Raw genomic sequence first — 14783 nt, forward strand, 5'->3', positions numbered from 1 at the left:
GAGCACATGCAATCCAATTTCCTAAACGTCTGAATTTTGCCCATATTTGCTGTAATGAATATCTTTCCAAGTGTTGCATTCCTGACATCAGGCTCAGCCAAATTCCGAAAGAGCCAGGGACATCAGAGCTGCTCGGGAAGGGGCAGGCGTGGGGGAAGGAACAATGGCCATAACCTTGTTCTTAAGCTATTCTGTCTGAAGTTGTCATGAACTATGTATTTAGAAAATCAGACCTGAAAACATCTAAGCATATTCTAAGCTCATGCTGAACGTGGTTTCCCTTTTTTCGCATTCCCTATATTTTGTACTTACACTGGGGGGGGAGGGAGGAAAAGAGGAACATAACTGTTTCCAACTATAAAAATCCGTTCAACATTTGCAGTAAAAGAGGACTTGGGCTTATGCTGGAGAGGTGGTCTTTATTGTCCAGAAACACCTCCTTCTGTAATTGCTGAGGAGAAAAGGAGAGTTTTTCCATCTCAAAACAGCTCTATGGAAAATGATAAGAAAGGGACAAAACAGATAAGCAAGAGATGTTCATCGTTTCAGCATATATCCGGTGGGTTTCATCCCTGAAAGTTTAATTGTAGCCCTTTATAAATCAGAGTCACAAGAAAAATGGCCATTTTCTCACATAGACACAATTAACACAGATCCACCCCGTACCAGCAAGGGCGGAATGAAATCCCATAGCTAACCACCACCGCATCTGCTTTCACAGCACCACAGTACCGCCCATTAACATGGTAATTCATTTATTAAATGCAAGCAAACACATATTTCTGGAGCAGATCTCTTGATGTGCAATTGGCAGAGAGCTACGGGGAGAAGACCTCAAAGGTGTATAAAATTATACACAGTTAAAGAATTTTTTTATTGGTTTGCAGATAGAAAAGCATTTTATAACACTATGCCATTGCACCTTTACATTTCAGCAGTTCACACTGTCACTGAAGCATCACTTTACCGAACGACCTCCTTACACCAGTGCTAGAAGTTCTTGCTCACTGTGGGCAGCAAAATGATAGTCAGAGGGCTCCAAGAGAAGAAAGGGAAGAAACTGGTTAAAAGTTCCACCAATTTCTAATGCCTTCATAGAATTATCTAGGCTCCCTCTGGTGGGGGATTTAAGGCAGACTTTGTTACAGTTTGGTGTATGAGAATAGTTTTGAACCACATCATCTTTTTCTTTTGTAAAATAAACCTTGTTAGGATTGGATTCTGCAATCCTTGGAGTCTCTTGTGATGCTTCAGTCACAGTATTTTAAGGTAATGCTTTGTTTCTGGCCATAAGCTCCATCACATAAAGAGCAGCAACCTTTGATAAAAAGGAGAAAATACCCTATTTTTAAAATGTGAGTCAGTGGCTTTGTACTCTAAAATCCTCAGAACATTTCTCCATCCTTACTTCAGCCCTCCAGAGCCTCTGCAGAACCACCATCCCTGTCCCTGATGCGGAAAGAGGCCAAAGAGAGATCTCCCTCCCCAGACTACACAAGAGATCTACAGCTGTACAAAAGAACTACCCCCAGCACCCGATTTCCATTTCTGTGGCTTACATATTACTAAATCCCAAGTCTCGTATCCCACCAACAATGCCAGTGTCATTTATTTTCACCACCGTAAGACAATTCCAGTGTGCTTATGTATCTCTCTACAAGACAACACATGCACACAAGAGTCAAGCCAGCCACCCCTTTCCTCTCTCTTCCCCCTGAAGTTGTTGATGTAACCAATTATGGTCAACAAGGAACATGAGAAGCTTTACAAACACAAGACGACGTCAAGTTTGATATTTTTAGTATCTACCACTAAACATATGTACTACATATTGCCATCAAAATACTTCTTCTGTCGCTTTATAGTAAAATTTAAGTTTTTTTCTCTTCTAAACATAGTAACAGATGTTATCAACATTCTGCAGGCTGAAGTCTTGATTGAAAAAAAAAAATAAACGCAGAGAGGTAGCATTTAAAAATTAGGAAAAACCCACCCAACTCGATATAGGAAAACAGCAACCTGAAAAAGACGTCCCTCACTGTACAGGAAAACCAGCGTAAGCTCTTTCAAGGATGGAGTCAATTTTATCTCCGACAGCCCTTACTGTGACTCACTAACTTTTTTTCCTTAATAAGACCACGAATTGCATCACAGCAAGCGTGTCTAAAACGAGCCAGAGAATTCAAAAAATTATTCAATGGCTAAGAAATAGAACTTTGCTACGTAGAGGAAAACAAGTCTAATTCTCAATTTGTCCTCATGCTTTTAGAAAGGAAGGGTTGCAAGATTATAGTAAGAAATATTTGCCTTTTCTTCTTTCTTTCCTTTTTTCTTTATAGATACTGTGGTCCAAGGACTCTGAATAACCTCATACAGCCTATCCTGGACGACGAGTATAACTCATTACTATCTGACAGATGGCAGCTGAAGAGCAACCAAAATTCTGGGGATATCTGGGATACAGTTGGCACCGAAACTAGTCTCAAAGGTTAGAGGAACCGTTCCTCATCACTTCGTGTTCTTTGGGACAACTATAAAGTTTTACCACAACCTACCGTTCGCAAGTTATGCAACACATATAGGAAGGCAGCTTAAGAGCAGTAATTCCCGTTCAGTTCTGCAGGAGGCTATTAATGAAACCCAAAGCAAGCCTCATCTCATTTGACCAGAGAGATTACTACCTTATTTTGTCCCGAAAGCATTCCTTTCGGGCCCAGTGAAAAGCAAAGCTGTGCAGGGAAGCAGGAGAGAGTTATTTACAGTTCAGGAAGACGGGCACGATCCCCTCCCGGCTCCTGAGCTCCCAGAACCCCCTCCCAACGCCGCGTGTACCCTGCGCGCTGTCGACACCGCGAGCCCGCTCCCCCCCGCGCGGCCACCAGCCAGCGCTCCCCGGGCGGGCCGGCACTGCAGCGCCCGTGGGGGGCCGGAGAGGCAGGCAAGCCCGCCCGCTCCCCACGGCGCCAGCGGACCCCTCTCCCGACGCCGCTCGGTTACGCCTTTCCCTCGACAGCAGCCAGGCACTTGACCCCGGGGCCGGCGCCCGCCTCCCGCCTGCGGGCTGCCCGACGGAAAGGGGCCGCGGACGCGCTTTCAGGCTCGGGCTAAACCCGCCCCCGGGGGCGGCTTTCTCCCCCGCCGGGGCAAGAGCCGGGGTCCTCCCGGGGCCGGGGCTGCAGCAGCCGGGAGGGGAGCCCGGCGGGGCGGCGCGGCACTCACCGATGCCGAGCCCCACCACCACGCGTCCCCCCAGCAGGGTCTCCTTGTCGCGGGCGGCGGCCAGCACGCCGGCCCCCGCCGTGAAGAGGCCGCTGGCCAGCAGGATGCAGGGCCGCCGGCCGCACAGCCCGTTGAGGACGCCGCCGGCCAGGGCGGAGAGGGCGGCGGCGCCCACCGTGCTGGAGACGAGCAGCTCCTGCCAGAGGGCGTCCAGGTTGAGCTCTCTCTTGAGGAGCAGCAGGGCCCCCGACACCACGCCGGTGTCGTAGCCGAAGAGGAAGCCCCCCAGGGCGGAGAAGACCGACACCACGTAGACGAAGCCGGGGGTCTCGTCCTGCTGGAACTGCCGCCGCGCCGCCCGCTCCAGCTCGCCGCCCGACGCCGCGCTGTTGAGGCTTGAGCACGACTCGGCGGCGATGAGGCTCCTCTCGCCCGCCGCCGCCGCCGCGCCCGAGCCGGCGGACCCGTCCGCCTGCCGCCGCCGCTTCTCGCCCATCAGGTTGCTCAGGCTCCGCAGCGTGTACTCCACATTGTCGCTGGCCTTGCGGGACATGGGACGGCCGCGGCAGCTCCTGCCCCAGCCGGGGGAGGGCAGGCAGCTGAGGCGGGCGGCTGCCGGGCGACTCTGGCTACGGCGGCGGAGCGGCGGCTGCCGCTGCTGCTACTGCTGCTGCTGGCGCCGCCTGTCCTCGCCCCGCCCGCCCGTCTCGGGCCGCGCTCAGCCGGGTCGCATAGTCCCCCCCGCACGCCACCGGACAGACTTGAGGGGAAGTTGCCCGCCGCGGCCGCCGCTCCCAGCGCCAGGCGGAGCGGGAGGCGGAGGCGGGCGGGGACGGCGCCGGACGCCAGGGGGCGGGACCGATCAGCCCCGCCCCGCCCCGCCCCGCCCCCCCGTGGCGCGCACGACTGCGCAGGTGCAGCCCGCCGCGCCTGCGCACTGAGCGCCGCGCCGAGGCCGGCGCCGCCCGGGGTCCCCGGCGGGAGGAGCGGGGGAGCGGGCGGGCGCCCCGCAAGCCCGGGGTAGCTCACCCAGCCCGCCGCGGTGCTGGGGCGCGGCTGGGGGGTGCCGCTGCCGTCGGGCGTGCTGCGCCTTGGCCAAGCGGCTGACGTACCCCCGAATCGCGGCTGACTTCCTAGCGGGGTGCCTTGCACGGGGGCGGCGTTTGCGGTGTTCTGCGTGCCCGGTGGCAAAAAAAGGGGAAATTTCGACCGGTTGTTGGGAGAGGGACCGGTTTGTTAGCGTATGGAAGAAGGGTTTGCCGCTTGTTCTCACGCTTATGCTTCAAGCGGGACTAAGCGTTTCCATGGTTCCATCTTTAAGCATTTTTGCAGGGATTTTCGCCGGGGTGCAGAGGAAGAGGCGGTGCGGGCCGGGCGCGGGGCTCCCGCCGGGGGAGCCCCCCAAGGCGGGCAGCCAGCGGAGGGAGGATTTCGGTGGGTGATGGGAGCGGTTGTTCCCGGCCCACACCTTGTGAGCAGTGCCAGCCACAGCCACGTGAATTTAAATATTACGAGAGGGAGCAAAGTCCAACGTGGACACCTCTGCGGCGGTTTGCCTCTGCCTCACAGCAAGCTGTGCAACGCTGATACCGTGGTCCAGATAACACCGACTGAATAAAACAGCGAGCAGAGGTTACTGAAGTGAACGGTAGTAACAATTGTTTATGTAGTTAATCGAGTTAGTGATAGATGTGTCAGTGGATTGATGCGTACAACAGGGCAGCTTCCATGCACGGGCATGTGAAAAGCCTGAACTAGGTAAGAATTAAACACATGTTAACATTCAGTTGTTTTTAATCACGCTTTGGGTAACACGGTATGATTGGCGCAGAGCATTCCTTCCTCTTGTACAGACGGTTAGGGGCCCGCTCAGCACTAGAGCGAGAAGCCCTTCCCAGTTGTACCATCAGAAATGAAGCTATGTGCCACAAGAAGCTGTCCCCTCGGGTCCGGCAGCTCTCCCCGAGCAGACTGGCTTACATTACAATGCTGTCAGGAGAGAGACTGTAATATTCCAGAAGTCTCCAGACTTGCCCAACAAGCTCAGCACTCAATGCTTTTTGTATGTAAGCCCCAAATAAAAAACATGGGACACCGCATTAAAATCACACCAAATCCGTAGCCTCCTAGAAGGAATGCTTTCACAGAATTTTGTCACAATAGCTGGGTGTCACAAAAACCACCTGTCTTAACAGCCATCTCAGAAGCTGGAGGCATTCTGTATATTACAGTTAATAGAAGTTCAAGATAGCTAACAAAAGTTGGGGGCTTTTTTATTCTATCGCTGGCCCAACAGTCACAGACATAATTTCTCATCAGATCATGCTCTCAAGCTAATCTCTTAAAAGGATTCCCTGGAACACAACAAAGAAGTTCAGCTGCAGGACACGCTACAGGGAAGACTGACTTCATGAGAAAGAGGGAGGAATCGGTTGGTTTGTGTGTGGATTTGTGTTACCATGATCATCTCCATAGTACTGGATTTCATTCATGATAAGAGCTGACTTATAAATGATTTCACAGTAATGAAAGACATAGTAGGTATGATTAGTAATCTAAGACAGGGGACGGGGGGTCAGATCCAAAGAAGGATTTGGGTGGATTTTAGGTATTATGTTATGCTTTCAAGAGATTAAATGTTTAACTGAAGCACTGTTTAGATTTGCAGCATTGCCTCATTCTCTCCTTTAAGGTATGTTTGCACAATTGTTTGCCAGGTAATGTTGTGAGCTAGATCAAAGAACTGGTCCAGCTTTAAGAAACTCAATTTTTTTGTGTTTCAGCAGAGAGCAGGAAAAATTGCAAGATTTTCCTGCTTTTATATTGTTGATGCATGGCATACTTCAGAAAACGTCTTCCAGAAAAATGCTGAGCGCATGTGCCCAGAACTCCCCAAGACCTGAACAGCCTGGAGTTAGCGCCTGTCTCTGTTGGCACTCAGAGACATGTGGACAAGTACCTAAGTCTCCTGGGGACTTCAGTCCAGCCAAGGTGCAGTGAGATGCTGTAGGTCTTTTGTGTGATAGCCTAATGGTTGATAGCCTCACCCAGGAGGTGGGAGACCCAAATCACAGATTTGCTTCAGCCCAGGAGAATTTAAATCTCTCTCTCACCTCTCAAGAAGATTGTAGGTTAAGTGGGGAAAAGATGGAATCTTAAAGGAAATAGGGTTGATGCGCAGACAAGAATGTGAGAGTCATGGGGCTAGATGGACAGAGAGGCTAAAAAGGATCTGACTCTGTGGGAGAAGAAGCTCCAGCCTTGTCAGCGATGGTTGTATTCTTTACAAGAAATCGTGGTTGAATTAGTAGAGAATAATACAGGGATCAAATCCCCGAATCAATAATTCTTCCCATCTCAGTCGGTGCTGTGGGGGTGGGCGTGAGGGCTTTAGCCTCATGTGAACTTTAGCACTACAGTGTGCAACCTCTTGTGTTTTTAGGCTTCTAAACTAATTTCTTGTTCGTTATGTTATGGTGCCTTAACCTCTCATAAGGAACCTGCTCTGATACTCGTATTATTTTGCCACAAGCGAAGTTGCTGTGTAAGTTGAGAAATAGCACTGTGCTGGGCTGAGGGAAATCACCTAGCTAAATGTGCAAAAAAGATCAGCAAATATGGTTTATAATAGCAGCTTATATAACGTCTGAAGCCTTGGGAAAGCACTGATAGTGATGCCAAAATCTTTTCTAACAAGTTAAGTTGCATGCTGTTCTTGAGGTTCAGGAACTTTTCTCTACACAGAACTATACATTATCAGTACGCCAAGGAATACAGTTAGGTGCCACTTTATATGAAAAGTATTTTTTACCTTTGACAAGACACAAACCCTGATCCTGTATCACACCAATTTGTTGAGTTTGCAAATATGTATTGGTAATATAAGGTTGAGGGTATAAGGAACACTCTAGTTTAAAAAAGAAAAAAAGGAACTGTAAATAGGAATTTAACACAAGGAACAATTTTATATTAGCTGTGTATTGCCTTAAAACTTCCTTTTGTTCCAAAATTCATCATATTCTTGCACCGTTGTTTGGTCTGTTTGGAAAGAAGACACTTTCAGATACATCCCATAGTTTTCGATCCTGGTATAACATTCCTTCCCCAGCCATTTTCACTATCTGGACAGAGTTATTTTGTTCATTTATCTGAATATCTCATAGCTCTCAATGCAGTTTTAGTTATTTGTAATCCTTCCAGTGTTTGCTTTGCATTCTCCCTTAGACATACAGATCCCGATTAGACTCTACTCCAGTCTCTCAACAAAAGTTGCCCTTCATATATATACAAGCTCTCCTCAATTGAATGCTGTTATGTGGAGCTTTAATTCCTAGCTATCCCAGCCCGCAGGGTGACTTTTAGCCAATTATTTACCTTTTACCTTGGTCATCTGAATCTGTAAAACTGGGACAACGCTATTGACCTCATTTGTAAAATCCTTTCAAAGTGAAAGTAACATTGAAATTTATTAGCAAGGAACCTACCAACACCATGCATTTAATCCTACTGGTCAAGTGTTAAGAGGTAAATTGGCTAACAAGTACAAAGAGTTACCGCATTGGCACTGGAAAAGGGTGTGGATGATGGGGATTGCAGAAAAAAGCTGAGAAAACTGTGGGATGACGCATTCCTTGCCTGACAGGCAGAGCTGGCAGCAGTACAGCTAAGGTTGCCTAAGACTTCACACCACAGGCTGTTATAATCCCAGGTAACTTTACCAAAGTAATTGTTTGAGCTCGCATTTTGCATAATTGCTCTCTCTCTCATGCTAAACATATGAGTTCCAGCAAATCCACTTCAAACCCCTTGAAAATGCAATTGTAAGAAACACACGGTTTTGGAAGTTAATTTTTCCTCTCTATTTTCGAGATCTCCAGCTTTTTCATGCTTTAGAGCAGGGACTCAACTTTTTTGGCAGGAGAACAGTTCCGTTCTGCCTTTGGCTGTCAAAAGAAAGATCTAATGAGATTTGACTGAAACAAAGTCTCCGATAGTCAGCAGCAACATGTGTGAGAGCGTGTTGCTAAATCCAAACATGCCCCGAGCAGGTCTGCGGCCCTTGAACTGACAGCTGACAGGGAGGTCACTCCGCATAGGCGTCCAGGGTGAGATTCCAGTAGCCCATTTAGATGCATCACTTTAAAAATCAGGGCCCAACACATGCTGAACGTGAGTGGCGGTGCAAAATGGAGGGTGATGAAAGACTTCTATTATTGTACATTTTGGAATTTTTACATTTGTGTACTTGCAGAGACGGTTTGTGAGGTTACAATCCTTGCCAAGTCATTGTTATCCTGTAAAAGTTACAGTTGCTTACAACACCTGGCAGCATAATCACGGCCTTGGCACAACACTACCCACAAGATACTAGGGAAACACTACTCTTGATACACTGTATCTTCAAACAAACATTTGCCAACAGAAAGCTCCTTGAGTGCTGCAGTTAAGCCCAGGAGCACAACAGGTCATTTCTCAGTCAGCTCAGATTCCTGGGATCGGAGGGTAACCCTCTCTTCCAACATCCAATCATCTTCCAATGCCTGGTGTACGTGAAAGGCATATGCAGGAAGAAGAGAACGACATGCAAAAATACCAGTTTCAGTCCAAGCCCCCTTAATTCTATTGTTTACTAAGCAAATTTGATTTATGAGATTCACCATTCCTCTAAAAGGTGGACAGTACTTCTAAACCAAATCCTTCTACAGATTATGTAAAACCAGCACATCAGTTGTCCATCATTTAATGAAATAAAACTGAAAAATAAATCAGAAAGGCTTTTAGGCTTATGCATGCCTGCACGCTATTCTGCATCTCTAGAAAAGTAACGGCTGACCCAGCATGAGTGCGCTACTTTATAAGCTCTCACCTCATCAAAGCAAAATCTCAACTGTCGAATTAAAGTCCCAAGAAGTGGAAACCATCTGTTTTAAGCAGCAGGTTAAAGGCTGGTTTTGCTGTCAGCCCTGACATTGCATTGCCTCCGAGCAGAATGCTATACAGGAGTGCTTTATCCCAGGTTGCAAATGAAACTGGAAATAGACTGAGAGGAATTCAGTCACTGACTCATTAAGTTGGTCATACCCTCTGGATCTGACAGATGGTGAATCCGTCAAAACTTGTTTGGTGTGGTTTTTTGGAGAGAACTGCACAATGAGGGACAAGCAAGTTTGAAATAGTAATTGGACCACATGAATTCCTTGTGCAAAGGCAAAACATGCGCAGAGAGTGCCTAAAGTGGACTGATATGTGCCAGGACATCATCCTGGCATGTGGAAGGTGAAAACCAGCACTTTATGTGGCTGGGAAATAGGATGGAGCAGCAACAAGCTGGAACTTTTATTTGCCTCCTTGCTTATTTCTTTCTGTATCTGTACTTCAAAAGTCCTATTTCCACCAATGTAGATAGGTATCTTTTAAAAATCTATTTTGTTAGGCTGCAAGTATTAAAATCTGCTACATTTTTTAAATAGGTTCTCTGTGAAATGTTTTATGGAACTCCCTCTAGAAATTTTAACAAATTCCCTGACAAGCATCATACCTGCCACAGTGATAATTTCAAATATAACATTAAGCACTCATGAAAATTGCATTAATAGTGATTCTTGACCCCTTCAAAGCAATTGATATGGGTATATGCTAATCTCATGGGAAGGTTAATGCCATCAGTAGGAAGTGTTGAACAGTCACTGATATTCATTGCAAATTAATGCCACTGATTTTTAAAAAGATTCTGTGAGGTCAGGGAGGACTTCTGCTTACAATCTGACACTGCCACGTGGCCCTGGATATATCTAGGAGGCGCTTCTGATGGTACTTTAGGTGAATGAGAGTGGGAGTTAAATGCACAGGGTCTCTTCCCAGAGGCCTTCCAAGGTACCGGGCTGTTTTCACTAATGATGGAAAACTTGTGTACCTGCTTCACTCTACAACTACAATTGTATGCCTAAATAAAACAGATTTAATCCCACTTCTGCTTGCGTCAAAAAGGCAGCACTCAGAGGCTTCCCTCAGGTGCCTGTACACTGATGCACAGCCTCTGGCAATAAGGAGGAGCAGCTGCACTGCCAGGCACAGTTGCAGGGTCTTTAACATCCAAGTCACAGACTGTGGAGTGGTGCACATGGCTTGAATGGGGCCACGGATGGGTGCAGGATGTTTAGGAAGACAGGCAGATAAAGCTGGCAGCTTCATGCTTTCTGTTAAGGAGCTCCTTGACTACCCAGTGCCCCAGTATCAAACCAGAGACATGCCTGCTGAGAGTTTCTGGGTCAAGATCAGAGGGAGGAGGAACCCGGGGGATGTTGTGATAGGTGTGTACTACGGACTGCAGGCTGGGAGGAGGCAGGGGCTGAAACTTTCTGCAAACTGGAAGACTCCCACTCGGAGTCCTTACTGGGGATTTCAGCCACCTGTTTGTCTGCTGGAAGAGCAGTATGGCATAGGCAGGCAATGCAGGAGGTTCTTAGAGTGCAGTGCTGACATTTTCTTAATATAAATGCAAGAGGGGGGCAGGCATGGCCGCCTTCTTAATGCTGGATTGACCTCCTGCTGAGGAGCAGGGAAGAAGTGGGCGTGAGAGCAGTCATAGAACACTGCTCAGGCTGCAGCAGCCTTGAGGTGACGGATGCAGAGGAGAGCCAGGAAGGTAAGCAGTGGAGAGACAGGACTCCGGGCGAGCAGGCTGACTTACTCAGGAAAAAGCCTGTGGGAAGCAGCCGTGAAGGGGAAGAGTCCCCAGAAGCACGAATTATTTTTTAAAGAGAACTTACTGAGAGTTCATGCATGAACTATCCCCTTGTGCAGGAGCATAGGAAACTTCAGCTGACAGCCTATTTGGCTAGGTAAGGTCCATCCTAATGAACTAAAATATGGACAGGGAACATGCAGGAAGCAGGAGCAGAAAGCACTGCTCAGGCACTTCTGGGTAAAATCAGGGAGGCTAAAGCCCACCTGGAACTAACATTATTGAGGGACATAAAGGGTAGTAAGGTAAAAAGAGATACCTACAGGTATCTGGGTACATGGGCCCGCAGGTGGATAGGACAGACAACATGCTGACAGACAACAGAGAAAAGGCTGAAGTAATCAGCACCTTTTTTTGCACTAATTGTCACATGTGAACTGTGCTCCCTGGCCTTTGCACATATCGGCACCGGCTGAAAAGAGAAGGGCGTCAGGGAAGCAGCAGTTCAAGACCACTGAGACAACTTGCATGTATTCAAACTCATGGAGTCAGGTGGTGGTCACTCAGGAGTGTTGATATTGTTGGCCAGTGTCATTGCAAGGTCACTATCTATCATCTACAGAAAAACATGACAAGCGGAAGAGGACCCTAATGGCTGCAAGAAGGTTAACATTAGATGTATGTTTAAAATAAAAGCAACAAGAAGGCTACCAGGGAATGTAGGTCAGCCTGATTAATTCCCCAGGGGAAGATGGTACCTGAATATGTCCTCTTCCTCCTGCCTGTGCTCAGAGATGTTGGCACAGGTCACCTAGTGCTGTGGTGGAGCCACAGCTCACCTGTGCCAGGTGGCACCTGTGCTGAGCTCCCCCACATTTTTCATTCATGCTGGAAGCCTCGGTGCAGGTGACCTTGAGAGGTGTCTGAAGGCAGAGAACCACTCAGTGCAGAATGCTGGGCTGCTGGAGCAGACCCTGGCAGGTTACACGAGGGGCTCATTTCCACTCCATACAGACACCCAGGGTACCAAGGGCACCAGGTTGTTCCTTGTTGTGGTGGTGCATCTCGCCCTCTCCCCTGGGCTGCATTACAATCTCAGGAACCGCTGTTACTATGTGTAATGAGTTGGGCAGTTAAGCATCCCTTGACCATGCTAGCAACTCCTGCATGGCTGAGGTGGGAAATGGCACTGACTACCAGAAACACTCCTTATCTGAATCATAACATCCCCTAACAAGCCTTGGAACATTAGTTATCTGAACCCAAGTGGTATCATAACACTGTCGCTGGAATTTTTCAAAATTCCAGTAATTACCAACTCAGGTTGTGGCCAGGATGGAAGTTTACTGATGACTAAAGCAAATCACCTCTGACCCTATGAACAGTGGTCCTAAGTAAGGCCCTTTTGAGCTCTCCTGGTCTGCGGCAGGCTGCAAACAGCATCACTATCCGAGTGTGATGCCTCCCAGAACTTGCAAACTCCCAAGTTTTCAAAGTTAGAAGGACCATTGCCAAAAGCTAATGACGAAACCTGGGCTGATACTCCTACTCCTCGAGGCTCAGCCCTTCACCCATTGAGAAATGCAAAGGCATTCAACATGAATATTTCACAGAACTGAAGGGAAACTTTTAACAGGTATACCTTTGTACATTTATACATACATATATATATATATACATACACACATCTATTCCTTTGTGTCTGTGTGCATGTGTGCGTGAATTGATTTAGGTACCCAATATGAAAGTTAGCATCTCAGATCAGTAATCAAGTCACTGTTGTGATTGTAGTAAATTCTATTGGTTCACTTTGTAAATGATAAGCTAGTCAAAGATTAAGTGCTGCTGGAATCTTATGATCAACATTAAACTGTGAATAAACCTTAGACATCCTTTACATATAAACCACTGGGCAAATCTGACACTAAGATTGGATCTACCTGCACCTTAGCTCTATTAAGAGTTTAGAAAGCAAGGGGATCAACTCTGAGCCTTGTGACTCAGTGGGTCTCCTTTTACCCTTTTACATCTTTAGTCTCTGTGTAAATCATTTCAGCTTAATTTTGATTTGATTCTTCTTTTTGAGATTTATCTGTGTAGTAAGTAATAAATGATAAAAACCTGGGAGTAATGGCTGATACACCTGAAGGCTGTGCTGCTGTTCAGCCAGACCTGGACAGGCCAGAGAGTTGAGCAGAGAGGAACCCATGAAGTTCCACAAAGGCAAGTGCAAGGTCCTGCACCTGGGGAGGAACAAACCCATGCACCAGTACAGGCTGGGGCTGACCTGCTGGAAGGCAGCTCTGCGGAGAAGGACCTGGGAGCCCTGGTGGGCAGCAAGTTGCCCATGGGCCAGCAGCATGCCCTGGTGGCCAAGGAGGCCAATGGGACCCTGGGGGGCATCGGGAGGAGCGTGGCCAGCAGGTCGAGGGAGGTTCCTCTGCCTCTGTGCTCTGCCTGGTGAGGCTGCACCTGGAGTGCTGTGTCCAGTGCTGGGCTCCCCAGTTCCAGAGAGACAGGGAACTACTGGAGAGGGTCAGCGCGGGGCTGCAAAGAGGATGAGGGAACTGGTGCATCTCCCTTCTGAGGGAAGGCTGAGAGAGCTGGGACTGTTTAGCCCGGAGAAGAGAAGACTGAGGGGGGATCTTACCAATGCGTGCAAATATCTCAAGGTTGAGCGTCAAGAGGACGGGGCCAGGCTCTTTTCAGCAGTGCCCTGTGACAGGACAAGGGGCAACGGGCACAAACTGCAGCACAAGGAGTTCCACCTGAGTATGAGGAAAAAAGTTTTTCACTGTGAGGGTGACAGAGCACTGGAACAGGCTGCCCAGAGAGGCTGTGGAGTCTCCTTCTCTGGAGACATTCAAAACCTGCCTGGAAGCGACCTTGTGCAACCTGCTCTAGGAGAAGCTGCTTTAGCTGGGAGTTGGACCAGATGATCTCCAGAGGTCCCTTCCAGCCCTGACCCTTCTGTGATTATGTACCACCAAACTTTGTGAAGTCGCACTCCCACAAATTCATATTAAGACTATTTTGTTAACACCTTTGATGGTGATTCTTTAAGCAATCTGAAACACTCACTTGTGACACTTGTTATCCCTGGGACACTTACCTGAGGTAGTGCAAGGGTGCCCTGGGTAAGAAGACAGCTTTGCCCTTCATGCAAGGGTTTTTTTCAGCACCAAGAGTGCACGTGGCATGCATGGTGCTGGGACCACACTGGAGAACTGTGTGAGGTTGAGAACTGCAACTGGTGCAGCCACTTTCATACTGCGTGCCAGGAATGGTCCTGGGAGCAGCCCATTCCTAACTATTGCCAGGCTTTGTCTCAGGTCTAGTCGGTTTGCTCCAAAACAGGAGCTGGAGTGAAGCAAAATTTTGCCCTTTGGCCTATTAGGGATCAGCACTTGAGTTCACTCACTATCGCTATTTTATTTAGCAGAGCAGAAGCCCCTCTCTGCTGACTACATAGGGAGCTGTAGCTCCTGCCTCAGCACTTCTGCTTACATGCTTAAAGCAGATCGTGTGAACACCCACCTTACTGTAGGCAACTGGGCACGCTGCCTATGCTAAAGCGTTTACTACAGAAAACAATTGGGTCCCTGAGAGCACAGACCTGTGCGTAACAGATATAAATACAAAGTATTAGCTTACAGAAAGCAACATATGGATTGTCAGTAGAGAATAAAGCAATATGCATTTTATATATTCATGTGTTAATAAAAACCACACAAGGTAATAAGGATGCTTTACTCTTCAGCCTCCCTGTAAGACATTAACAGTGCAGTTTAGGATATGTGTGGCTTCTAGCTCTGACAGTGACACGTGTAGGTGACACCAAATGTGTAGTTAACACAGAAATAGCAGGTACCTACTGTTA

The 14783-nt window shown here is 48.1% G+C and overlaps 1 protein-coding gene and 2 long non-coding RNA genes across 4 annotated transcripts in view; 1 reads left to right on the forward strand and 2 right to left on the reverse strand.

Annotated features, from left to right (window-relative positions):
* The window catches only part of SLC2A13 (solute carrier family 2 member 13), a 169415-nt gene extending 165382 nt beyond the window's left edge, over positions 1–4033 (reverse strand). Inside the window, exon 1 of one of the 2 annotated variants that reach the window (XM_055712362.1) lies at positions 3220–4033. In XM_055712362.1, the coding sequence (XP_055568337.1) occupies positions 3220–3772 (553 nt within the window). In that variant the 5' untranslated portion in view covers positions 3773–4033. The remainder of the gene's footprint in view (positions 1–3219) is intronic. The other variant, XM_055712361.1, reaches the window with a different exon arrangement.
* Positions 4034–4241: 208 nt separating this feature from the next.
* LOC114017859 (uncharacterized) lies at positions 4242–5752 on the forward strand. The gene is made up of 2 exons (XR_003563144.2): positions 4242–4977; positions 5568–5752. It is a non-coding gene; the product is annotated as an uncharacterized LOC114017859 (long non-coding RNA).
* A 2799-nt stretch (positions 5753–8551) lies between these two features.
* LOC129736223 (uncharacterized) overlaps positions 8552–14783 on the reverse strand; it is a 65223-nt gene continuing 58991 nt past the window's right edge. Inside the window, exon 4 of the long non-coding RNA XR_008732539.1 lies at positions 8552–13671. This is a non-coding gene — a long non-coding RNA (uncharacterized LOC129736223). The remainder of the gene's footprint in view (positions 13672–14783) is intronic.

This window comes from Falco cherrug, chromosome 5, assembly GCF_023634085.1.
Source record: "Falco cherrug isolate bFalChe1 chromosome 5, bFalChe1.pri, whole genome shotgun sequence".
NCBI classification, from domain to species: domain Eukaryota; kingdom Metazoa; phylum Chordata; class Aves; order Falconiformes; family Falconidae; genus Falco; species Falco cherrug.